The sequence below is a fragment of the Mycteria americana genome (genome assembly GCF_035582795.1).
Source record: "Mycteria americana isolate JAX WOST 10 ecotype Jacksonville Zoo and Gardens chromosome Z unlocalized genomic scaffold, USCA_MyAme_1.0 Scaffold_18, whole genome shotgun sequence".
Lineage (NCBI taxonomy): Eukaryota > Metazoa > Chordata > Aves > Ciconiiformes > Ciconiidae > Mycteria > Mycteria americana.
The window spans coordinates 5,570,530-5,597,657 of record NW_027445436.1 but is presented as its reverse complement, the minus strand read 5'-3'; the positions used below and the strand labels follow the sequence as shown (position 1 = coordinate 5,597,657).

Sequence of the window (27,128 nt, the reverse complement as noted above, 5' to 3'; positions counted from 1 at the left end):
TCTTGTTTCTGTTTAATATTTGGATTCATTCCTGTAGCACCCAAACATCATCGAGGTGGGCCTCACCGTGCAGGGGCTGCGCAGGCACATCCCTAAGCACCTCCTTGGCTCCAGGACCCTGAGGGGGCACAAAGGAGGTGTTGCAGACAGTGCCATACATGGGGCCTTGCTGCAGGCCTCGCATCTCATGCATGGCTCCCACAGTCTCAGCAGCGAAAGCGGCAGATTCCCGGCCCGATGGAAGAGGGGAGCCCTTGGGCGCAGGGACTCCGGTGTCTGGGGCCGGCGGTAGCTCCGGGCGCTCGTTGCACGGAAGAGAGCGAAAGGTGGCGGCAGGGCACAGGGCCGGCGCGACTGCCATTTCCCTGGCCCTCGGCGCTGCCGGGCGGCGGGAAGGAGGGAAGGCGGGAGGAGGAGAGAGGGAGGAGAGAGGGAGGTGACCGAGCCTGACTGAACTGAGGCGCTCAGCTGCCAACACTCACACTGTCTGCTGCAGCTGCTGTGCTGCTCCGGGACTCCGGGCAAGAGGGGGAGAGGGAAGGAGAGGAAAAGCGAGAAGCAGGAAAGGAGACAGAAGATCACTAGAAGGGGGAAATCTGAGAGAGGAGGGAAGAGCAGAGAAGGGAGAGAAGGAACCCTCCTCCCCGCAGAGAAGACTTTCCATGTAGCTGAGGACAGAGGGAGAAGACTGGAGCTCAGAAACCGTGAGAAAAGCTTTCCAAGCAAGTTAAGCAATTTACTTAATCCCTGAAGAGCAGAGGGAGGAGAGAGCAATAATCATAATTGCTGATCATAATCATTATTCCCAACCCCTCATAATTTAACCCCCAGACAGTTCAATGCACTATTCCAAGCTCTTCCTAGTTTCCTCCTCGGGGTAACTTTGGAGGACTTTGCCGTCGGTTTCGCCTGGAGGTGAGCCTCGGAAGAAGGAAGGAGAAGTTTTGTGGGGGTTCTGTGTGGAGAAGATGGACTGGAACCGCCGCTGCTGCTGGGGAGGCGGAGGCGGCGGGGACCTTCTCTGCCGGCTCACCCTGGTGCTGGGGTTTCTGCTGCCCGCCTGCAGGACGCGCCTGTACACCAACCACTGGGCTGTGCGGATAACTGGGGGGCTACCGGAGGTCAACAGGATAGCTAGCAAATACGGATACGTCAATATAGGACAGGTAACCCTCCTTCCAACTACTTCCGAGTAGGCGGCGGCGGTGCAGCCAGCCAGCGGGGTCTGCTACCCGCCTCGCAGCTCCCGCTGCCACCCCGCGCCGCCGGGGCAGGGGACGGGCAGCTGCAGGGCGGGCTCCCCGGCCCCGGCGTCTCCCCAACCCCGCCGCAGGCCCCGCCGCCGCGGGGAGGCCCGGAAAGCCCTCTGCCGCCCCGGCCTCCCGCCGCGGGTCCGGGCGACTGGAAGAAGTGATGCGTGGGGACAGGTATAAAGAAGCTGCGCCGGATCTAGTCAGCTTCTGCAGTCGCAGTGCCCCCTCCGCGGGCAGGTGCGGAGCGGGGCGCGAGCTGCGGAGCCGTTCGCAGGCCGGGGGTGGTGGTGGTGGTGGCCGGGAGGCCCTGCCGGGGCTCTGCTTGCCTCCTCGCGCTGGTTCCGCGACACCGCCCCCCGCCTCTCCCCTCCATCAAAATAAAAGAGGAGGTTCGCCTTTTATCGAGCGTGGCAGCTGCGGCCGTCCGTCCGCCCGGCGCGGGTGGTATCTCGACCCCCCTTTTGGCAGGGTGTGCGGAAGGGAAAGGTGACAAGGGTGGCCCTGGTGCCCTGGGACTGCTTCCGGGCGTGCGCCGGCCGCTACAACCCGCGGCGAGCCTGGGGGCACACGGAAGCAGGGGTCCCACTGGAAAGGGGGAACACGAAGAAGGGGACCGGGGCACTGCGGCTTGGAAGGAACCTTTGTGGGTCTACCCTGAAGGTCAGACCTGGCCAACCTCCCTGGCAGGGCCTGTACTCTGTCATGGCCCCCATGTTTCTGTTCCACAGTCCAATAGCCACCGCTTTCTGCTGGGTTTGTTGTGAAATGAGGGAAAAGAAGTCAGCTCTTGGATGCCAGTGCTCTTAAAGTAGAATTATGCAGAACTTCCTTGATCTCTGCCTGATCAGTTAGGCAACACCTAACTGGTCAGTTAGGTATACATGTAACTCTGAAGAGTCCACAGATATTTAGCTAGAAAACACCTGCAACTAGCTACATCCAGAAAACAGTCCGTGAGAAAATTCTTGGATCCAGACAGATCCAGGAACTACAAGTGAGGAATCACCTGGTTCTCACTGGATCCAATCACACCAAAAAAATATCTGCTGCTATAGCCTAGGCACAGTTGCTGTTAAAAACATAAGATCTCTTTTCTGACACATTTTCTGCCACAGTATCCTAGGCTTTCCTGACAATTGGCCTCAAGATGTGAGCCACATATGCGGGGCTTATAAAGCTTAATGCCTAAAAAATAAACAAGTCTGTTGCATGCTTGTGTGCAAATATCCAAGCACAGATCATCAAAGTGACACTTACCCGGTTGTTATTTGTGTGGTAAAATGAGTTCCCACATACTGTCATTGACTCAAAAGTTTGAAGCATGTATCTCAACCATTCCCAATTATTGCACACCTGAATGAGACAGTTGTGCAGTTTATTTAAGTAATTTACATAAGAAAAGCTGGAAAATGACATTGAGGCAGTACAAAACATGGTGTATAAAGACTGAGTACCAGCTTCCCTCTTGGAGCACTTGTGCAGGTAGGCAAGGCTATTCCCATTTGGAGGCACAAAAATTCAGGAGGAAATTTTTGTGTCAAAATTGAATCCACATCTGGAAATTGTAATTTTTATAAGATGAAGGAATCCAAGAGTAAAGTTTTTTGCATTGATGTGTTTTATTTTTTTCTTATACATGTCTTTTGCTCAAGGTTTTTTTGTATATTCCTATCTGGGCCTTTACAATGCTGAAATAAGCAACAGTTAGCTGGTTGGAGGATTCACTTCTTCCCCTTTTGTCTTTTGCCAGGCCAGCTGGCTAATTCAGGGCCTACTTTTTTATACCTAGCACATCCAAATCTCCTGTTGGATTAAGGAAAGAATGTAGTAAGCCACTATTGTCTTCTTATGTGTCAGTGAAGTGCCATGTACCCACCTATGACATATTAATAATAGATACATTACTGATCAGGTGTACAGATAGGAATGAGAGAAAATAGAGACTATGAATAATGAACGACTGAAAAATACATTACTAGGTATACAGATGAAAAGGCATATGTGAAGGGAGTCAATACTGTTATTTAGTTATGCAGATAGGGAGAATGCAAGTAGAACAGAAATGTGAGAATGTTAAATGATGCATGCATGAGAAGGAAAACTGTAGTCATAATATGAACTAGACTGATGGGTGAATTCTAGTCTTCTGGCTGTTACAAGCCTTAAAGCACAAGAAGCAGGCAGTGGGCATACGCGAAGAAATTCCACAGAGCTTCCTGTACGTAATTTGGATTTGGAGTGCTAGATTTCATTATTTCCTGCCAATGTAGAGCTCAGAGCTCTACTGTTGTACAGTTATTTGTCTTAAGAAGTCTTATACATTTGCACAGTCTTACTCAGAATTTCCTTTCATGGGTATCTTTTTAGGATGTCCAGTTTTAGTTTCTGATCATTCCTAGCAAAATAATCTCCAGATGTTATTTCTTTCTCAGCATGTTCATTAGTATGTTGGTGGGAATTCTGATGTTTGCAGTGAATCTGTTCTTCTTTTACTCCTACCCTATCCTTATACAATTTTATCAGATTGACCTGGTCACTAGATAGGACTTAGAATTTAAGAATTCAGAGTGCATAAGATAATCAGAATGTCTATGATCTGACCATACATGGTTTAACATATAAATTATGTTTCAAAGACTACATAAAATAATTATAACTGTATTTCTTAAAATGTACAAAAAATGTGTATCCTTTTTTTGTGAAGCTTATCAAACATGTAGAGTATATCACTTGTTAGAGATGGGTGAGGAGGAATAAGGCAGTTACATTTTAGAGAAAGGAAGCTAGGAAGAGTCAGGACTGATGAGTAGGATTTGGCTGCAACAGGCTTTTTGCATAGATTTGAAAAAGAAGGCCATTATTTGACTCATAACCAAAACAGGAAGTGCAAAAGAATCTATAAGAAGGGGCAAGAATTGGCTGTTTATTATTGAGAGACAATTGGAAATAATTTAAAAATCTGTACTTGAGTGTAAAATGTTGAAAGACTTTTTTTTATCTATCTGAATACAGTATCAAACACTAAAAGAGAGATAACCAGTAAGCAGAATTCTGTTAGAGGCAGGACTTCCCATGCTTAATGTCTGCATATTGTAGCAGCTATGGTCAGGTATTTAAAATTTGGTTTTGCAGATAACACCTCTTCCAGTTAAGCTGAAACATTGTGATTAAAGCTGAATATGTCAGTAAGAGCTAAGCTGTTTGCTTTTGCTTGAAGAAGGTAATTGCAAATCTCATAAAAGCACACATCCATAAATAATCTGAAATAGATGACAAAAAGTGTAGCGCATTAAGCATAAAATTTCTGATTAAATTAAATTTGAGAGCTCATATTTAAGAAGAAAGTGCAAAAATCAAAATCCAGGTCCCACTACAGCTGACCCAAAGAACTGACTCAGTACAAATGACACAGAAAAATAAAGGAATTAAAATATTCTAGATAAAAGTTAATGAAATTGTGTATAAAAAATGGAAGTCGGGTAGGGACAATTGCAAAGTTGCAAACCTGGAGGATTCTGACAACATACTTAATTGCATGATTAGAGCTGAAGGGAACTGTGGAAAAGAGGGGCGGGTTGTAGGTGTTATTCTTACCAGCTAGCTTGTCAGTTTTGAATGAGTGGAGATACAAGAAGCCATGAGAGAGAGAGAGATTAGGATAGTGTAGGAGTAAGGCAGTTAAGAGTAGGCAATATTTGGGTTGTGTTTGTGGAGAAATGACATTGAAATATACATTAAGTTGGTCAGTGGAGACAAGATGGTAGATACAGAAGGCTGTGAATTGTAAACATCAGCCAAGATCGCTTCTCTCAGTTTTTGTTATTTGGTGTGTTCCTGGTAATAGACAGAATTTAGCCCTCCCTTTTGGTGCTCGTGATTTGCAGTAAAATAATATCTGGTTGAGCCTTGAAATATCTGTAAGTCCATTTTCATTGCCATGATGATGTCAGGAAAGCTACAAAACCTAGCTGAATGATTGGACCCGTCAGTCAGAAATAGATGAATGAAAGATATGTTAAAGGAGGCCTAGAGATCACCTGCTGCTGAGTAACTGAGTTCTCCTGCAACTCACAGTTTCTGGTAAGCTCCTGTTGCTCTTAAATTCTCCTTGTGGTCTCCATCCCTTGTTATAACTTCTCAGAAATTTGAAGCTTTAGCTTCTCTGCTTATTGAAAAAAGGAGTTTTCCATGAACTTTTTGGAGATATGGCACAAAAGAAAAAGAATTCTCTGTTACTCTGTACTTCAGGTTCCATATTCTGGTTCTTGTTTCCTATGAATAGCCCCAATGTACTGCTCATTTATCCTGTTTTTCCTTACCATTGCCAATGTGAAATTGATAGTAGACATAAAAGTTTGGTTGTCCTTCACAGATATTTGAATTCTTACAGTGAATCTAGTGAGACTATCATTCATTTTCTTCATGTATGGCTTGGAAAAGCAAAGAGCAGCAACTTAGACCTATCATTATATCAACTGTTATTCAATTTCTGTTCAAAGACTCTTTTCCCCATAGGACTGAATGAAAGTTAGGTATCACAAAAACTGAGGCAGTAGATCGCCTTATCCACTGAGACAAGTGGGCGGGATATCCTTCTGAAAGTCTGTGAATTTGACTGCTCTAGTTATTGCCACCAGTTTGGAACTTCTGATTTGAACAGTAGGGCCTGCTTGAGCTGACACTCAAATAAATAGGCCTTCATTTAAAGCCTATTAAAGGCCTTTCTGTGACTTGAAGCTTGAGTACTTAGTTACTGATAATGTCAGTAACATAACCACATCTGCATTAAAGCTAATGCAGCAAACACAATGAAGCATCAGTCAGTATAAGCTACAAAAGACTTTGGAGACCAGTAACTAGTGGTGTACCCCAGGGGTCAATACTGGGTCTAGTCCTGTCTAACATCTCTCTCTGGGTAATTTTCTTTTGGGCTATTTGCGGCTTCACCAAGGGGAAGTCATGATTGAACAACTTGATAAACCTCTCTTGTGGTTTAGCCTCAGTCGGCAATTAAGTACCACACAGCCGCTCGCTCACCCTCCCCCCTCCCAGGGGGATGGGGGAGAGAATTGGAAGACCAAAAGTAAGAAAACTCGTGGGTTGAGATAAGAACAGTTTAATAATTGGAACAAAATAATAATAATAACAACAATAACAATAATTGTAATGAAAAGGAAAACAACAAGAGAGAGAGAGAGGAAAAAAACCCAAGGGAAAAAATAAACAGTGATACAACCGCTCACCACCCGCTGACTGATGCCCAGCCCATCCCCGAGCAGTGACTGCTACCCCCCGGCCAACTCCCCCCAGTTTATATATTGAGCATGACATCATATGGTATGGAATAGCCCTTTGGCCAGTTTGGATCAACTATCCTGGCTGTGCCCCCTCCCAGTTTCTTCTGTACCTGGCAGAGCATGGGAACGTGAAAAGTCCTTGACCAGTGTAAACACCACTTAGCAACAGCCAAAACATCAGTGGGTTATCGATATTATTCTCATACTAAAATCCAAAACACAGCACTATACCAGCTACTAGGAAGAAAATTAACTCTATCCCAGCCGAAACCAGGACAGTATCCACCCCTTATTCTATACCATCTACGTCATGCCCAGGTCCTACCCTTTCCAATACATTCCAATTAATCACCACCACTTTTCCTGTCTTTTGATATATACACACAGATATCATTCCCTTGGTCTATGGACCATCCCTCTAAAAGGTCCGTTGAGTTCATTTAGTCCATGACTTTGGGCTCCATCTGTCATAACAGTCCTTCAGGGCAGGAGAGATGGTGTGTGGTGTTGGATTGTTGCATGCTGAAGCCAGTTCTGGTTCCATCACCACTGCACTTTGCTTGCTTTCATCAAAGCTCATGCTTCATTAATCTGGGTGATTCTCACTGAAATACCGTTGATATGGCGTATAGTAACCATAAAAGTGATGACACACAGTATTATATAGCAATTAACATCATACCATTCAGTTCATTGGCTATTCTCACCCAAAATCAAATCCCCTTGAGGTACACAGCAGACTTCCCCATCCTTTCGCATTACCCACCAAGTGCACCCGGGTCCTTGAGCAAAAGCGATCCCATGAATGCCTTTGCCTGAGGCAGGAGTAACCCAGACTGTGTTCCCCAGCATGTTTTTTATGTGCACTACAGGGACCTTATCTCCTTCTACAGTGTGTAAAAGTTTTAATTGGGCAGGGCCAGCTCGATTGACAGATCCTCTAGTGTTGACTAACCAGGTGGCCTTTGCTAAATGTGTATCCCAGTGTTTGAATGTCCCACCACCAATTGCTCGCAGTGTAGTCTTTAACAGTCCATTGTATCATTCGATTTTCCCAGAGGCTGGTGCATGATAGGGGATGTGATATACCCACTCAATGCCGTGCTCTTTGGCCCAGGTGTCTATGAGGTTGTTTCAGAAATGAGTCCCATTGGCTGACTCAGTTCTTTCTGGGGTGCCATGTCGCCATAGGACTTGCTTTTCAAGGCCCAGGATAGTGATCTGGGGGGTGGCATGGGGAACAGGGTATGTTTCCAGCCATCCGGTGGTTGCTTCCACCATTGTAAGCACATGGCGCTTGCCTTGGTGGGTTTGTGGGAGTGTGATAGAATCGATCTGCCAGGCCTCCCCATATTGATATTTCAGCCATCACCCTCCATAGCACAGAGGCTTTAACCGCTTGGCTTGTTTAATTGCAGCACATGTTTCACATTCATGGATAACCTGTGCAATAGTGTCCATGGTCAAGTGCACCCCTCGATCACGAGCCCATCTATATGTTGCATCTCTTCCTTGATGGCCTGAGGTGTCATGGGCCAACCAAGCTATAAATAATTCACCCTTATGTTGCCAGTCCAGATCCACTTGAGCCACTTCAATCTGAGCAGCCTGATCCACCTGCTGGTTGTTTTGATGTTCCTCAGTGGCCTGACTCTTGGGTCAGGAGCATCTACGTGACGTACTTTTACAACCAGGTTCTCTACCCGGGCAGCAATATCTTGCCGCAATGCTGCAGCCCAGATGGGTTTGCCTCTGCGCTGCCAATTGTTCTGCTTCCATTGCTGTAACCACCCCCACAGGGCATTTGCCACCATCCATGAGTCAGTATAGCGATAGAGCACTGGCCACTTTTCTCATTCAGCAATGTCTAAAGCCAATTGGATGGCCTTTACTTCTGCAAATTGGCTCGATTCACCATCTCCTTCAGCAGTTTCTACCACTTGTCGTATAGGACTCCATACAGCAGCTTTCCACCTCCGATGCTTTCCTACAATATGACAGGACCCATCAGCGAACAGGGCATATTGCTTCTCATTTTCTGGTAGTTTATTGTACAGTGGGGCCTCCTCAGCACACGTCACCTCCTCCTCTGGCGATATTCTGAAGTCTTTGCCTTCTGGCCAGTCCATGATTACTTCCAAGATTCCTGCGCTATTGGGGTTTCCTATCTGAGCCCGTTGTGTGATCAGTGCAACCCACTTACTCCACGTAGCATCAGTTGCATGATGTGTAGAGGGAACCCTCCCTTTGAACATCCAGCCCAGCTCCTGCAGCTGGGGTGCTAGGAGGAGCTGTGCTTCAGTACCAACCACTTCCGAAGCAGCTCGAACCCCTTCATATGCTGCCAATATCTCTTTTTCAGTTGGAGTATAGCAGGCCTCGGATCCTCTGTATCCCCGACTCCAAAACCATAGGGGTCGACCTTGAGTGTCCCCTGGTGCTTTCTGCCAGAGGCTCCAGGTAGGGCCATTCTCCCCGGCTGCAGCGTAGAGCACATTCTAAACATCTTGCCCTGCCCAGACTGGCCCAAGGGCTACTGCGTGAACTATCTCCCGTTTAATTTGTTCAAAGGCTTGTTGTTGCTCAGGGCCCCATTTGAAATTGTTCTTCTTCCGGGTCACTTGATAGAGAGGGCTTACGATCAGACTGTAATTTGGGATATGCATTCTCCAAAAACCCTCAATGCCTAAGAAAGCTTGTGTTTCCTTTTTGCTAGTTGGTGGAGACATGGCTGTTATTTTGTTAATCACATCCATTGGGATCTGACGACGTCCATCTTGCCATTTTATTCCTAAAAACTGGATCTCCTGTGCAGGTCCCTTGACCTTACTTTGTTTTATGGCAAAACCAGCTTTCAGGAGGATCTGGACTATTTTCTTCCCTTTCTCAAAAACTTCTTCTTCTGTATTGCCCCACACGATAATGTCATCAATGTATTGCAGATGTTCTGGAGCTTCACCCTGTTCCAGTGCAGTCTGAATCAGTCCATGGCAAATGGTGGGGCTGTGTTTCCACCCCTGGGGCAATCGATTCCAAGTGCACTGAACGCCCCTCCAAGTGAAAGCAAACTGTGGCCTGCACTCTGCTGCCAAAGGGATTGAGAAAAACGCATTAGCAATATCAATTGTAGCATACCATTTGGCTGCTTTTGACTCCAGTTCGTATTGAAGTTCCAGCATGTCCGGCACGGCAGCACTCAGCAGCAGCGTGACTTCATTCAGGCCTTGATAGTCTACTGTCATTCTCCACTCTCCATTAGACTTTCTCACTGGCCATATGGGACTGTTAAAAGGTGAACGAGTCTTACTGATCACTCCTTGGCTCTCCAGTCGACGAATCAGCTTATGGATGGGAATCAGGGAGTCTCGGTTGGTGCGATATTGCCTCCGGTGCACCGTTGTGGTAGCAATTGGCACCTGTTGTTCTTCAACCCTCAGCAAACCCACAACAGAAGGGTCCTCTGAGAGACCGGGCAAGGTAGACAGCTGTGCAATTTCCTCCATCTCCAAGGCAGCTATACCAAAAGCCCACCGGTACCCTTTTGGGTCCTTGAATTCCCCTCTCCTGAGGTAGTCTATGCCAAGGATGCACGGAGCCTCTGGGCCAGTCACAATGGGGTGCTTTTGCCGCTCATTCCCAGTTAGGCTCACTTCGGCCTCTGATACAGTCAGTTGTTGGGATCCCCCTGTCACTCCAGAAATACAGATGGGTTCTGCCCCTGTATAGCTTGATGGCATTAGGGGACACTGTGCACCGGTGTCTACTTGAGCCTTATACTCCTGTGGGTCTGATGTGCCAGGCCATTGAATCCACACAGTCCAGTAAACCCGGTTGTCCCTTTCCTCCACCTGGCTGGAGGCAGGGCCCCCCTAATCCTGGTCATAATCTTCATTACCCATTTCTTGTATATACGAGACAGGAGTTTCTTCATTAAAATCAGGAGTAAGATCAGCCCTTTTACTCTGTCTGGGGAACTGTCCACTGGAAACCGGAGCAGCAATTGTCCTGGAAGAACCCCCTTTGGTGATTGTTTTTCCTTGCAACTCACGTACCTGTGCCTCTAGGGTTGAGGTAGGTTTTCCATCCCACTTCCTCATGTCCTCTCCGTGGTCACACAGGTAAAACCATAAGGTGCCCCGTGGTGTGTACCCTCTATATCCTCTCTCTTGAGCAGAGGAATGCTGACTCATAATAGCTGAGACACTGGTCCATACAGGTGGAGAGTAGGACATATCTTCTTTGAATCGTTGGAACTCCCGGGACAGTTTCTCCACAGCCGAGACAAGGGAGGAAGAGATACTTTCTTCGTATTCCCAGAGCTGACTAGCCGCTTCATCCACTGTTGGACCCTCCCCGTCTCTCCACGTCAGTATTGCCAATGAGTTGGCACACGACGATGGTGCGTTCCGTACCAACTTCCACCACATGGGTCGTGTGCACTGGACCTCATCTGGATCTTTGGGTAACCATTGGTCGTTCAGGTCACCATAAATCACCTGCAGCATGGTTAATTCCCTCAGGTTCTGGATACCTTTCTCCATGGTGGTCCATTTCCCGGAGCGGTATACAACATCTTCCTTGAAGGGATATCTTTCTTTTATAGCTGACAGGAATCGCCTCCAGAGGCTGAGGGCTGGTGCCCCTTTTCCAATCGCTTTGTCAATGCCCCCTTCCCTAGAAAGGGATCCCAGCTGTTTGGCTTCCTTCCCCTCTAATTCCAGGCTACTGGCCCCACTATCCCAGCATCAGAGCAGCCAGGTGACAACGTGCTCGCCTGGACGACGGCTGAAATCTTTTCACATATCTCGCAGCTCACTCAGGGATAGGGATTGGGTAGTTTCTGTCTCATCCACAAGTTCTTCATCTTCCTCTCCTTGTGATGGCCCTGGTTTTTCATCTTCCCTTTCTAAACGAGCTGACTTTCGCTTCCAGGATTTCTTCTTATGTATAGGTGCGACTGAAACTGAGACAGGTTGGTTCCCTGGTTGAACCGCATTATCTGTCACAGGGGGGCTGGAGTGACCGCAGTGCCTGTTGCAGGGGGGGCTGGGAGTAGCTGCAGTGCCTGTCATTTTGTCACCAGAACCTTGAGGGTTCTGAATAGTGTTGAACAGGGCTTGGTAGTCATGGGCCAGGCCCTAGCACATTGCAGTGATTTGTATCTCCTTAGAATTGTCAGGATGACAGCATACTTTTTCCAAATATTCTACTAATTTTTCAGGATTCTGCACTTGTTCAGGGGTGAAGTTCCAAAACACTGGAGGTGCCCACCGTCCTAGGCATTTGCCCATGCTATCCCACACACCCTGCCACTCATAACTATCCAGCCTTGTGGCAGATCTCTGGATGTTCTTCTTAAATTGCTTACTAATCTTGGACAAGATCGAAACAATATTCCCAAGCAATACCAATACAAGTATCTTAACTACCCAAGGATGTTCAAGATATTGAAAAGTTATTGTAACGAAGGAGGAAACATTGTAGAAGAAAGTAGCGAAGGTGCCATTCTGCATTTCCTCCATAAAAAACCTCTCAGAGGAAAAGGTATAATTGCTAATTGTCTCCATGAGGTGGTACCCGACATACAGTAATGGTTTCAGTATGGCACTTAGATACCAAAATAAACCCAAGGTCACTGTTTTAATAACAAATCTCCTAGGCAAAACATCACCAATTAAAGCAGAGCACAGCAAACTGCAAAAACCAACACCGACCTTTAACATGTACAGCAAAAAAATGAGCATGGTGCAGATCAGGTAAACCAATATCGAGAACGGATGAATCAATATCACATCCCACAACTACTAACAGACCTAAATTCCTTAATATGCTCTGGTTAATCTGTTATTATCTCAAACACTTCGAGCCCCATGTTGGGCACTAAAAAAGGACTGTTGTGGTTTAGCCCCAGTCAGTAATTAAGTACCACACAGCTGCTCGCTCACCCTCCCAGGGGGATGGGGGAGAGAATCGGAAGAGCAAAAGTAAGAAAACTTGTGGGTTGAGATAAGAACAGTTTTATAATTGGAACAAAAATAATAATAATATTAGTAATAATAAATTGTAATGAGAAGGAAAACAACAAGAGAGAGAGAGAGGAACAAAACCCAAGGGAAAAAAAAACAGTGATACAACCGCTCACCACCCGCCGACTGATGCCCAGCCAGTCCCCGAGCAGCGACTGCTACCCCCCAGCCAACTCCCCCCAGTTTATATACTGAGCATGACGTTATATGGTATGGAATAGCCCTTTGGCCAGTTTGGATCAGCTATCGTGGCTGTGCCCCCTCCCAGTTTCTTGTGCACCTGGAAAATTAATGAAATTGTGCACCTAAGAAATTAACTTTATCCCAGCCAAAACCAGGACAACTTCTATGATGAAATGACTGGCCTGGTAGATGGGGGGACAGCAGTGGATATTGTCTAGCTGGACTTCAGTAAGGCCTTTGATGCTGTCTCCCATAAGATCCTCATAGACAAGCTGTATGGATAAGCAGACAGTGAGGTGGGCTGAAAAATGGCTGAATGGCAAGGCCCAGAGGGTGGTGATCAGTGGCACGAAGTCTAGTTGGGGGCCAGTAACTAGCGGTGTACCCCAGGGGTCAAGACTGGGTCCAGTCCTGTTCAACATCTTCATTAATGATCTGGATGCTGGGGCAGAGTGTACCCTCAGCAAGTTTGCTGATGACACCAAAACTGGCAGGAGAGGCTGATACACCAGAGGATTGTGCTGCCAGTCAGAGGGACCTGGACAGGCTGGAGAAATGGGCTGACAGGAACCTCATGCAGTTCAACCAGGGGAAGTGCCAAGTCCTGCACCTGGGGAGGAACAACCCCATGCACCAATATATGCTGGGGGCCGCCTGGCTGGAGAGCAGCTTTGCAGAAAAGGACCTGGGGGTCCTGGTGGGCACCAGGTTGAACATGAGCCAGCAATGTGCCCTTGTGGCAAAGAGGGCCGACGGTATCCTGGGCTGCATTAGGCAAAGTATTGCCAGCAGGTTGAGGAAGGTGATCCTTCCCCTCTCCTCAGCACTGGTGAGGCCACACGTGGAGTCCTGTGTCCAGTTCTGGGCTCCCCAGTACAAGAGAGACATGGACATACTGGAGAGAGTCCAGCGAAGGGCCACAAAGATGATGAAGGGGCTGGAGCATCTCTCCTATGAGGAAAGGCTGAGAGAGCTGGGACTGTTCAGCCTGGAGAAGAGAAGGCTCAGGGGGAATCTTATCAATCTATATAAATACTTGAAGGGAGGGTGTAAAGAAGATGGAGCCAGGCTCTTTTTAGTGGTGCCCAGTGACGGGGCAAGAGGCAATGGGCACAAGCTGAAACACAGGAGGTTCCACCTGAACATCAGGAAACACTTTTTTACTGTGAGGGTGACTGAGCACTGGGACAGGTTGCCCAGAGAGGTTGTGGAGTCTCCCTCCTTGGAGATATTCAAAAGTCATCTGGACGTGGTCCTGAGCAACCTGCTCTAGGTTTGTCTTGCTTGAGCAGGGGGATTGGACCAGATGACCTCCAGAGGTCCCTTCCAACCTCAAACATTCTGTGGTTCTGTGATTCTGTATTCAGTCCCAAAACCTCCTCTCTTTGATTGGGCTTTTGAATAGCGTAAACATGTAAAGTCATGGCTTAAATGCATAGATGTGATCTTTTTCTTTCCCGTCTATTTCAGGCATGTCTGGCCTACTCTTCATTCTGCAACGGGCATGGTGGGTGGGGGTATGTGTGAGGTGAGAAAGAGAGAGAGATGGTGCAGGGTTCTTTCTGGATCTCAATAAGAAAGGCTCGACAACAAATGCCTACATAAAATAGCTGCTTTAATAAGACAGAATAAGAAGAGGAATGTAGATAGCGAGTAAATCTTAACTTCCCTTCAGATGCTGGGAACCCTGTGTTCATGCAGCATCAGACAGACCCCGAATGGGTTTTCCCACCGCACGCTCCACAGATCCTGTTCGTGGAGAGAGGTTCCTCCTTTCTGGCCATTCGAGCTATTATATAATTTCCTTACAAGAAAATAAAGGATGTTCATAAAGGATTCATAAAGGATGTTCACATGAGAACTTCTTGCTGCACTTTTAGATAAAGACAAGGACACACAGGTGGCATAATTGCCAATACCGAGTGGGAGCCGCCTGCAGGCTCCTCTGGTACAATGAGCTGGCTGAGGTTATCTTGCGACCAAGGAATTTGTGCAGCACAACACAGGCCTGGGCCTACTCAGGTTAACCCTTATGTGGATCACCAACTCCTAAATGTGCAATGTTTTCTCAGTCAGGATCAATACATTCCACCCCCTGATCCACATACAGTTTACCTTTCCCTAAGATATTATAAGTTATAGATTATATTAGTAAACTGTTCAGCTAATAGGAAGCTTCCTGACAGGTTGGAATATTACCTCTGTCACAACATCCACCAGTGCGCAACAGAGGCCTGCACTGGGTATTCCAGCAGATTCCCTTACAATGGCTACTCATGCTGACATATGGGCCTCTCAAGCCCTGAGTACAAGGCCCAATACAGCAGACATGGCTTTTTCAAGATCACTCACTCCTTGAATACAATGTCTTCTGCAAGGCTGCCAATACACCCTTGAAGTGCAATTAGTAGTTTCTCTAGTGAACAAATCTTTGTCTCTTGAAAAGTTCCTCTCTGCTCTTCTGAATGGATTTTTTAAGAAAGCCAGGAAATGGCAATCCCTCTGGGGTTGTGATAAGGTAGTATAATGTAAAACAGTCAAAGAATGGCTCTAAGTTGCACACTGGATGGAGCTATATGGAACATATCCTGTCCCCAACAGTTCCCTGATTAAATATTTTACCCTTCCGTCTCACAGTGGCTACACAGAGCAGACCTTTCTCTTAGAGCAAAGTGTCTGTCATTGACTTTTGGGAAAGTTTTGCTGTCTAATGGCAGCTGCTGAGGATTAAACATATTAAAACATATAGTCTGTGTTGCATTTTGTACAATTGGTGGAAATATTATGACTGTGCTGATAGAGTGGAGATTTGTTACTATTCAGTGAAAGAAGGAAGCTTTCTTTTGATATAGCCATGAAAATTATAGTATACTGATATGTCATCTTGGTTCCCATGGTTTTCTTTGTTTCTTGTAAACACAGCTTCTCACTGGATATAAATTTGTGGTTTGGTGCTAAAATATTCTTAATAGACTGGAGAAAGGAGCACCAGCTTCTAGAGGGATGAGTTGTGAAACATCTGAGAAGTTGGGAATGCTGCTCCTAGCTCTGATGCTGAAGTCCTTTGTGCTCTTGAGCTAATGACTTAAACTTTTTCTCCCCACTTTATTTATAGAGACAAAAGAAGAGAAATACCAGTAACTGGGGGTAGACACATGAGTTTCTTTTAATTTCAAATATGTGGGCTTCAAAATAAGGAAAGGTTTCTAGTTTGTGCTCTTCTGGGTGCTTCATCAGTCTGCTGCTATCAGGAGCCAGGGATTTCTCATTCAGGCAAGAGACTTTCCTTGAGGCTATAGGAGAGAATGAGAGAAACAAACAGCTGATATCCCTAAGGGAACGGAAGAACGGGACAGGTGACACATCTTTTCTGTGCCTCCAACAAGGAAGAGAAATGCTGCGTTAATTAATATAGGAGTAAACTTTAGATCCCTCTGTTTCTTTTTCTTCCTGTCCTGGTTTCGGTTGGGGTAGAGTTAATTTTCTTCCTAGTAGCTGGTATAGTGCTGCGTTTTGGATTTTAGTATGAGAATAATAGTGATAACACGCTGATGTTTTGGCTGTTGCTAAGTGGTGTTTACACTGGTCAAGGACTTTTCAGCTTCCCATGCTCTGCCAGGTGCACAAGAAGCTGGGAGGGGGCACAGCCAAGATAGTTGATCCAAACTGGCCAAAGGGCTATTCCATACCATATAACGTCATGCTCAGTATATAAACTGGGGGGAGATGGCCGGGGGGTAGCGGTCGCTGCTCGGGGAATGGCTGGGTGTCGGTCGGCGGGTGGTGAGCGGTTGTATCACTGTTGTTTTTTTTCCCTTGGGTTTTTTTCCTCTCTCGCTCTCTTGTTGTTTTCCTTTTCATTACAATTTATTATTATTATTATTATTATTATGATCCAATTATTAAACTGTTCTTATCTCAACCCACGAGTTTTCTTACTTTTGGTCTTCCAATTCTCTCCCCCATCCCCCTGGGAGGGGGGAGGGTGAGCGAGCAGCTGTGTGGTAATTAATTGCCGACTGGGGCTAAACCACGACATTCCTTAATTCTAGGCAGGGTCAATGCTTTTCTAAATCCCGTCTTTCCTCTCCTAATTGTATTCTTCCATTAATTCTTTTCTGATCTCTTCCAGGGTCTAGTGGCTTACTCCCCACTTTCTGTCACCCTCAGGAGGTGACAGACTGCACTTTCCCTGCTTTTTCCTGCCTGCAAAGAGTACATGCTGTTTACAAAAAGACACCTAAGCAGGCTAGGCTTGAGGAGCCCAGGAGCCACCTTTAGCTATGTGGATTTGGTTTTACGATAAATAGTGAACAAAAGATAACTTATTGGGAGTTTACAAATTTAAAGGCAGCCAATCACACACAAAGAGATAATAAAGGGTTCATTTCAAACCTGAGGTCCCAATGATGGCACAGAGAAGATGTTGTGTAACGAGATCAATTGATCAGAAAGAATGGGAAGAATGGCTGTTTTCCATTTTCCAAATCTATTCCTGATGGGAGGCAAAAGGAAATCTTGCATACTAAGTAGTTGAAATTGGAAGACTAGAAAAAAGCATTGCATCTGAGGGAAAAGGGAGCTTAAGCTAAGATAAAGAGCCTAAAGTAAGATTGTCTTCAGCAAAGGCAGGATCAGCTATGCCCACATCTTTCCTGGCAGATATTAAACCTATTTTTGAAGGTCTTCAGTAAGGAGACTCCACAGTGCCAGGGCATGGTCAATTCTAGTGGTTCATTATCCTCATTGCTCCCTTGAAGTCTAAGCTGCATCTGTCTTCCTGCAGTTTAAAGCCTGCATTTCTTTCTCTATGAATGTAAAGAATAGCAACAGCAGAAAAGTTGTAGCGTTCCACTCTTCCTTCCACCCACTTTTTTCTTTTTTCATCCAAGCCCAATTCTTTCCCTTGTTTCACATAGGTCATGTTTTCACTGATGAGTTTTGCTGTTTAACTCTGGTCTTTCGAACTGATCCTCATCTTCTTGAAAAATAGATGGAATATTCCTGGTAGAGCTTTACTGCTGAGTAGAGAATAAGGATTTGTTTAGGTGTCCTGAGGACAGCACTCCTATTTACATATCCTATTATGGTGCTTGTCTTTCCCGTGGCTGATGACATTGTTGACTTATGTTAAGCTTGTGATCTGCTCACAGACTGATTCTGCCAAATTTTTAGATAGTTGTTCTCCAGCCTGAATTTGTCCAGTAGATTATTCTTGATTAGGTGTAGTACTTTGCATATGTCTCTGCTGAATTTTGTCCTATTTTTCCAGACCTTGTTTTCCAGTTTGTCAAGTTCATTTTGAATTCTGTTCCTGCCCTCCAACATGCTTGCAATCCCTGTTTCTTGTTGTATGTATGCTTAATAGGTGTATTTCCTATGCCAATATCCAGATCACTAATGAAAATATTGATGAAAAATAGTTTCTAGAAGAACTCTGGCAGGCAGTAATTTGCTGCCCCACTGTAATGAGCAGATACATTAATGTTACCTATATAGTTTTCACTTACCATTCTATAGTTTAATTTTAGGCACTACTTCAAGAATTCAAAGAGGACTGTCAATCAAGTAATATTTATATATATTTATAGATGTGTATATATCTATATTTTAATATAGTAATATATTATATTAATATATTAATATAAAACATCTATATTATGTATAGATGTGTATATATTCATAGATTTATATATATATTTATAGATGCAATTTTTAATTTGCAAACTATCAGCTCAAAATAAATATAAAAATCACAGTGATATTGGACTACATCATCAGGTCCAGTTCATTGCTGTTATAAGCCTTTAAGTCTTTACAAGTGGATCTCTTTCCACTGGTTTTAAATCAGTTTAAAACTTACCAGTTTTAAAAGTGGTTAGATTACTTGTCCTCAGTCTGGAAAGCTGTTTCTTCACTGACTTTCAATTTACAGACTAAATTTAGTCATGGCTAGTACATATCTATTTGTTCTTGTGCTTAAATAGCTCTTCTGTTTCTCCAGTGCATTTGCTGGGGGAACCAGCCTTTGGTTTTGCTAATGTAACTTCTGTTTTCCTTTTAGAAGGATGACTCCCATGGTCATCCCAATTGCTGTGTTTTAGTTGAAATCCATTTATCTTGACCAGAAAGATGGCCAGCTTGTGTACAGTCTCACCACTGCTTTGTACAATGTCATAAATAATTCTCTGGGCTTTGTCAGGCAAGATATTTCCACTATCATATTTGCATGTTCTGTGATTCTGTGATTGACCAGTATATCTTTCTCTTCCTTTCTAAATGATGAACTGTAAAATCACAACATAGGGAGATACCTATGTCAGCCATGGATCTGATTAAATCATATGACCTCTAGTGAGGAACTGTGGTGCTCTTTGTCATGTGCCACACACAGGAAAAAATGTGATCAAACAGAATCCTGCTTGCCAGAGATCCAGCCTGAGCTGGATGTGATTTCTGTGTACTTAGAAATTTTAGGATTTTTTGTTCAGACACTTGTCCAGTCTCTCAAATAAAAGTGTACTTTAAAAATAAACTTTCAAAAACTTTCAAACTAAACTTTCAAACTAAACTTTCAAACTTTCAAAATAAACTTTCGGGGTCCATAATATTCTTTGGTGAGGATTTTAAAAGTCTGCTACTTCACTGCATGAAGAACCACCTCTCTTTTGCTTGTTTTGAACCTGACTCCTACTAGCTTTGTTTGATGGCCTGTAGTTCTTGTACTGAAAGAGACTGTGAAAGTGAATTCTCATCCACTCTTCTTATGCCATACATGATTTTTTAGATTTCTAACATTTCCCCCTAAATTGTCTCTTCTCTGGACAGAAGAGTCTTAGCTTACTTAGCTATTCCCCATACAGAAGGTGTTCCACACCTTTATTCATCCTTTTTGTCCTTTGAAACTTTTCCAGCTCTATTATGTCTTCTTTGAATAGAGGAGACCAGAACTGCACACAATACTCAAAGTACGGGAAAACCTTGGATAATGTGTATAGTGGCATCATGATGTTCTCTGCTTTGTTCTCCATACCTTTCTTATCATTTCAAGTATGTGATTTGCTTTTGGGGCTACTACTAATCTGAGGTTTCCATGGACTAGTCTGCCATAACCTTGAGATCATTGTGGTATTGGGCAGCTCAAAACACTTCATCTTATGTCTGAGGTTAGGATTATACATCAGTTCATCTACATTTATCTACACTGAATTTAATTTGCTATTTTATTGTTGGCACTCAGTTTTGCAAGGTCCTGTAGCTCACACATAGTCAACTGTAGCTTTTACAGCTATGATTGGTAACAATAGCTGATTTCTATACCTCATTACATACTCCCTTTTCTATGTCATTTTTTTTTGTGAAATAGTATAGGTCCCAGAAAAGATTTTAGCACAGACCCTGGCAGAACTCCAGCAGGGACCTCCCTCCATTGTGAGAACCAAACTAATTATTACTAATCTATGTTTTCAGTCTTTTAACTGACTGTTTGCTTGTGCAAGAACCTTCCTCTTATGGTATGGCTTCTTAATTCCTTAAAAGCTGTTGGCAAAGGACATTGTCAAAAGCTATTTGGAAATCAAAGTAGAGTATATCTACTGGGTCACCTTTATCTGTGTGCTTGACCTTTTCAAAGAACACTAATAAATTTGTAAGACATAATTTTCCTCTGTTTGACTTTTTCCAAGTAGGTCATTTTTTATCCAAGTGTCCTCTATCTATCTATCTATCTATCTATTAATACTCTTTTTTCTTATAGTTTCTACTCATTTGCCAGTAGACACCTGCAAGTCTATAGTTCCCAGATATCCTTTTTAAAAATTGACATCACATTTGTCACCCAGCTGTCCTCAGATATGAAAACAGTTTTGAAAACCTCAGTGGGAGGTTTCATGCCACTGCTCCTATTACTTTCAATTACTTAATTTACTGATTTTTTTAATTCATCCTATTTTATTTCATCCTTATTCCTTTAGAATTCTTGGATTGCAGGATATTTGCACTTAAAGTATCATATCTCAAGTAGCCCATTTGGGCTGAAATGAAGCAAACAAATCAATCAGATGCTAAACTGTGAAAAATATTTTATAATCTGTAGGTACCCTGGTATCCAGGGGGCCAAGTAGGAGAATGAACAACAATGGCAGGGCTTTAAGCTGAGAAAGTTCCCCTACCCCTCTTGGAAATCAGTAGCACAGCTTCATTGCAGGAATGGACTATAGAATAAGCTCTGTAGTAGTTTTATAGTGGAGATATTTAAGTGGAGATATTTGAACAGTGCAGATATTTGAACAGTGGTCTTATAGCTCAGATTAGCTTTTTCTGCTTTTAAAGAAAAACAGTTCTCTCACTGGACCTCAAAGAGAGTCTCTGAAATGTAGCTCAGCAAAACATTCAGTTGAAATTTGTAAAGATCTCAATAGCCTTTAAACATGAATATTAGAAATACAATTGCAAGTACCTCGATAATATTGGAGAGTCTGACAAACCAGATGCATTCCATCATTGCCACACAAGAAGAGCTCCAGCCCCAAACAGCATTACAGTATTATAGTTTGATATTGCTTTCAGTTTTCTTCTCAGAAGATTCCCTTTTGCTCCACTGTAAGCCAAATCATTCCTCTTCTTTGGATCCAAAGCATAACATTAGTATAATTTTGTTCACATCTATTTGAAGTGCAAGGTCATTTCCGGAGAAGATACACATCACAATATCTGGTATTTCCTTGAGGCTCTGACACGTGCCCATCTCTGCATTACTGTCGTTACACCTTTCTGCCTGTCTGGTCAAGAGATACCTTTGGTTCAGTACTAATCACCTTAGGGAAGTTTAAATATCCCTTATCACTGAACAGATCCCTCTCTATAGTTCTTAGGCCAGTATATGATGATCGTGACCAACTGACAAATCACAAAGCCATCACCTGGGCAAATTGATAAATACAAATAAACAGGGTTGCTGAGCCTTGCTTTCTAAAAGACTTAACCACCCTATGACATGAGGGGCTCTGGACTGTGTTTGTAAGGGCAGCAATAAATATCTCATCAATAAATGGTTCTACCATTGCAATAGACTGCTCTTTTGGAAGCTTTCTTATAAATAAATATAATGTCCATCTTGTGAAATTTAAATAACTTCCATTTTTTGAACTGGAAACTAGGAATATTAATCTGACACATTTAATTACATAGTGAGCAAGTTCTAGTGGTGGCTGGTATCTTTGGTGATTTCTTAATCTTTCTGACCTTGTAGGACTGATATGACATGAAAACAAATGCTTCAAAATGGAAATGCAAATCCATTTATATAGAAGAACACCTGGTTTTATCCAGTTCATTGCTACCGTTCCAGCTGACCAGCTTTCCCCTATTTAAGTATTTCTATAACAATACGTTAAACAAATATGCAGCAGAAACATTTCTCCTTTCTCCAAGGAAATGCAGTTTGAGATATGCAGCTAAGCTTTCACTCAACCCTCAAATTCTAAGATTTTGTTCTCCAGACAATTAGGCTGCTAAGGAATATTCTTTAAATGTGTGAAATGGACATTTTATGCAAGCTTTGATCTGATTTTTGTCATTGGTTTTAGTAACTTTAGATATTTAATCACAAACTATAATTGGCTATCAGTTTTCCTTGACTTTTCTCTGTAGTTTGAAGCAATTTCTCAGCTGATATAAGAACCTAGGCATTAGGATGCTAACTTACTATAGAATGTAGGCCTTGTTCCTCATTGAGGTCTAAATTAAAAAAAATTAAGTGTTTCTTCATTAAGTGCTTATTGCAGCCCCCATTAAATACAATGAAAGATCCCACTGATTCCAATGAAAGCTGAGTTGAACCTTAATAGATCTTCCAGCACTACGGAAGCTGGCAGACCTATATATCTGAATTGATACATGTTCCATTTTTTTCCACTGTGTCCTGGTTTCGGCTGGGATAGAGTTAATTTTCTGGTATAGTGTAGCTGGTATAGTGCTGTGTTTTGGATTTAATATGAGAATAATGTTGATAACACACTGATGTTTTGGCTGTTGCTAAGTAATGCTTACACTAGTCAAGGGCTTTTCAGCTTCCCATGCTCTGCCAGGTGCACAAGAAGCACCAGGTGCACAAGGGGGCACAGCCAGGATAGTTGATCCAAACTGGCCAAAGGGCTATTCCATACCATATGACATCATGCTCAGCATATAAACTGGGGGGAGTTGGTCGGGGAGCAGCGATCGCTGCTTGGGGACGGGCTGGGCATCGGTCGGCGGGTGGTGAGCAATTGCATTGTGCATCACTTGTTTTGTACATTCTTTTATCATTATTATTATTGTTGTTGTTATTATTATTATTATAATTATTATTATTTTCTCTTCCTCTGCTGTCCTATTAAACTGTCTTTATCTCAAGCCACGGGTTTTACTTTTTTTTCCTATTCTCTCCCCCATCCCACTGGGGGAGGGGGGAGGGTGAGCAAGTGGCTGTATGGTGCTTAGTTGCCAACTGGGGTTAAATCACGACACGCTGTCACTGGAGATAACTACTTTAAATTGAATCTTACCTGACTATGCCTAGACTTAACAGTCCCTTGATGTGCTGTAATCTTCTTTTTTCTCATCAATAAACATTAGTTATGATGATGTTGATGTTTTCTTTCTTAATAGGTTTGAATGCTACATAATACATAATAATTTGGGGTTGGGGTGTTTTTTCTTTGTTTTTTCTTGCTTGCTTACTTGTTTGCTTTTTTCTTTACACTTGCCTGCAGATTCCGTCAAATGGAATTTTTTTCCCCCATTAAGAAATTACTGAACTTCAGTTACTCTATAGGATCCTATCCAGAAACTGTTACTCATATGAATAGTTGTTGCTCAAGTTGCCTTATACAAATTAAATGAGATTACTTGTGGGAGTGGAGATTGCTTTTATAAATAATGGTTACTGACAAACATCACTTTTCTACAAAATAGTATAAACTTTTGTACAGCTCTAACATTGATCAAATAAGATGGATGAATATATCAGCATCATGTCTGGTTCTGGACAAGTTTTGCATCTGTATTTGGTTAAGCCCACTCTACAGAGTGGTAGATCATCAGACTTTGATACAGTACAAAGTCAAAGAGGTATGTTGTAGGTTCACTGTAAAAGAGCAGTGGATTTAGTACCTCCGTACATCATGTATATGAACTTAACTTATTCCTAGATATTCCCATGAGTCACTACTTTATTACTCTTCAGTAAACTGTATTTGTGATAGAGGAGGAAATTACTTAAATCAAGTCTCCTGTGAAAGTCACTTAAATGAAAACTTTGTACTTACTGAGACCAATAAGAGCTGAATTCAGATTTGAAAGACAAAGTACGGTGTGAAAAGGTTTATTGCTGGCAATATAAATGCTCACTGGAAACAGTATGACTACAGTAGGTAACTGCTTTAGTCAATTTGAATGTTATAAACTCTGTTGCTATTAATGTGCTTCAGATGTTTAAATAACTGGATAGAGATATAACAGCATATCTAAATTGGTGCCCAGTTCTTAAATCTTTTACTTATACAAGTATTCCCATTAGATTTGATTTCCCTCGATTTATAACCTTTAAATTCAATTAGACTCAACAGAGCTATTTCTGATTTACAATTTTGTAAATGAGAAGACACTTGATCCCATTGGGACTGAGCAAATGTTTACAAGCTTCGGGACAGGTACCATGGTTATTAAATACTTAATGATCAAGATTTAAAAGGAAATGAACATGAACTTTCTTTGCTGTGTGTTGTGGTTTAACTCCGGTAGGCAGCTAAGCACCACACAGCCGCTTGCTCACACCCCCCACAGTGGGATGGGGGAGAGAATCGGAAGAGTAAAAGTGAGAAAACTCGTGGGTTGAGATAAAGACAGTTTAATAGGTAAAGCAAAAGCTGCACGCACAAGCAAAGCAAAGCAAGGAATTCATGCACTACTTCCCATCGGCAGGCAGGTGTTCAGCCATCTCCAGGAAAGCAGGGCTCCATCAGTTACTTGGGAAGACAAACGCTATCACTCCGAATGTCCCCCACTTCCTTCTTCTTCCCCTCAGCTTTATATGCTGAGCGTGACGTCATATGGTATGGAATATCCCTTTGGTCAGTTGGGGTCAGCTGTCCTGGCTGTGTCCCCTCCCAATTTCTTGTGCACCCCCAGCCTACTTGCTGGTGGGGTGGTGTGAGAAGCAGAAAAGGCCTTGAAATCTGGATGCTTTGTAAGCACTGCTCAGCAATAGCTAAAACATCCCTGTGTCATCAACACTGCTTTCATTACAAATCCAAAACATAGCCCCATACAAGCTACTATGAAGAAATTTAACTCTATCCCAGCTAAAACCAGTACACTGTGAAACTTTTCTTGTTGTAGTTTATTAAAACATAAAACCTATTTCTTAACTAACCTGTTTGCATGTTTGAAATAACAGTTTCAGAACCTTGTCAAGCCCCATTCTTCTGCCATCCTTTGTAGTAGAGCAGATTAAATTAATAATTCTTAATGTGATTAAACACATATTAGAATAAAGCTATTGATGCAGTTCTAATTTATATCTTTTTAATATCGGAATTTATTTTATAAATTCATACTATTTCCCAAGGCCTGTGACCTCTTTTATGACTTAATACTTTCCCATTCTTGCAAAGATAGTTCTTCTAAAACTTAGTTGTACTAAGGCCTCTCTGCTAAATGTCAAAACATATATGTTGTTTTTTAGCTTTTTCCATGTAATTTCAAGTGTTAAATAAGGTTGCAAAGAGAGCATTAAAGTACTGGAATCCCAAAAAGCAGAATTTAATTTGACAATATGTTTCAAAATACAACTGCATACAATACATGTATGCAGAAGATACGATCTAGGAAGTTTTGTTGAATGCATCCTGAGCTTTGTAAAAGTAATTAATCAATTATTAGTTCATCTTATTGTCTGGAGGCAAATTATTTTGGTTTATATTGCTAAGTATATTTTATAATATATTTAGAATAGAATATTTCTCTATTTAGAGGAGTAGAATATTGGAATTGTAAAAATATTTTAGACTGTTTCTAACTAGGAATTTAGAATTCTACATTTAAATTTAGATGCTACTTTGAATTAAATTTTAATTATAGTTTAGAATTGAAGCTCTAAATATATTTAGATTGTATTCTGGAACAGAATAGAAACCCTTGAAAAGAAAAGCTATTAGAAAAAGGAATTGTTATAGAGATAATCCAAAATGGAATATACAAACTCATATAAAGAATTTCTACTGCAAATTAAAATGTTCTTTTTACATTCTTTTTAACCTGCATGGTCACTTAATTTAGCTACAGTAAATGTAAATTCTCATTTAAATTTACAAAATTACTTTGAAAAAATCTCAGCCTTGATAGTGAATTAGAATGATATCGAGACTTAAAATTGACCTTAGAGTATTGTTACTTTTCTATCCTACTAACAAAGGCACATGAAAAGTTAAAAGACTAGAGAGTTTATTTTGAGTTTTCCACTGAAAGACTTAATGCGCTACTTTTTTTTTTTAAAGTAAAATGCAGCAGGATGTAAGCAACAGTAATAACATTCTCATCTGAAAGAACACAATTCAGAGCTACTTTATTTTAATGGCTTTGTTATTCATTTTAGCCATAAACTAATTTGATGTCAAGGTAAGTCCACAGGCAGAATTTCTCCATGTAAATAGCTGAAACACAGAGGAAAATTGCCAAAAAATACAAAAGAAGTAAGGAGTGGATTATATTAATTCAGTAAGGTGACATTTTTTTCCCCATTTGAACAGAAGGAGAGGGAATTTCAAAGGTAAAGTATTAGCATATTCATACCTAGAATGTGAAGAGATACAACCTGATTTATTTATATGGAAATTGTGATGTTTCTGTTGTAATAGCTAGGTGGTTTAATTTATCTGCCTAGATTGGATTTTTGTTTGTGTTTCATATGCAGGTGGTTCAGAAGGGTATCTCGTTTTCCTGGCTGAACTCTTTTGTCTTCCATACCAAGGTTTTAAGGAACTGAGCAAAGAACTCTTGAGTACAGTATAGCTTTTTTTACTGAGTTGATGGCAATTAGCATCTCATTTTATCTGGAATTTCCATCTATGAGACTCAGAAAAAATGTTTCAAGAAAGTGAAAGGATTGGTACAAGAGGAGTACATTTGAGATCAAGTCCAACTTGTTCAAGAGTGTCACTATTCAGAAATGGCGACTCTGGCAATACTTGTGGACATATCTGTTTGCTATGAAACAAACCTGAAAAGAAGGGAACGTGAGAGGAGCACAGATATGAATTGGCAACTTTGGTTATGTCTACCTCAAGCACGCACAGATGTTTGTACAACTTGGACCATCTAATTTATGT

The 27,128-nt window shown here is 42.5% G+C and overlaps 1 protein-coding gene across 3 annotated transcripts in view; it reads left to right on the top strand.

Annotated features, from left to right (window-relative positions):
• Window positions 1-481: 481 nt before the first annotated feature.
• The window catches only part of LOC142402963 (proprotein convertase subtilisin/kexin type 5-like), a 259,461-nt gene continuing 232,814 nt past the window's right edge, over window positions 482-27,128 (top strand). For all 3 annotated transcript variants that reach the window (XM_075488968.1, XM_075488967.1, XM_075488969.1), the window contains exon 1: window positions 482-1,166. In XM_075488968.1, the coding sequence (XP_075345083.1) occupies window positions 969-1,166 (198 nt within the window). In that variant the 5' untranslated portion in view covers window positions 482-968. The remainder of the gene's footprint in view (window positions 1,167-27,128) is intronic.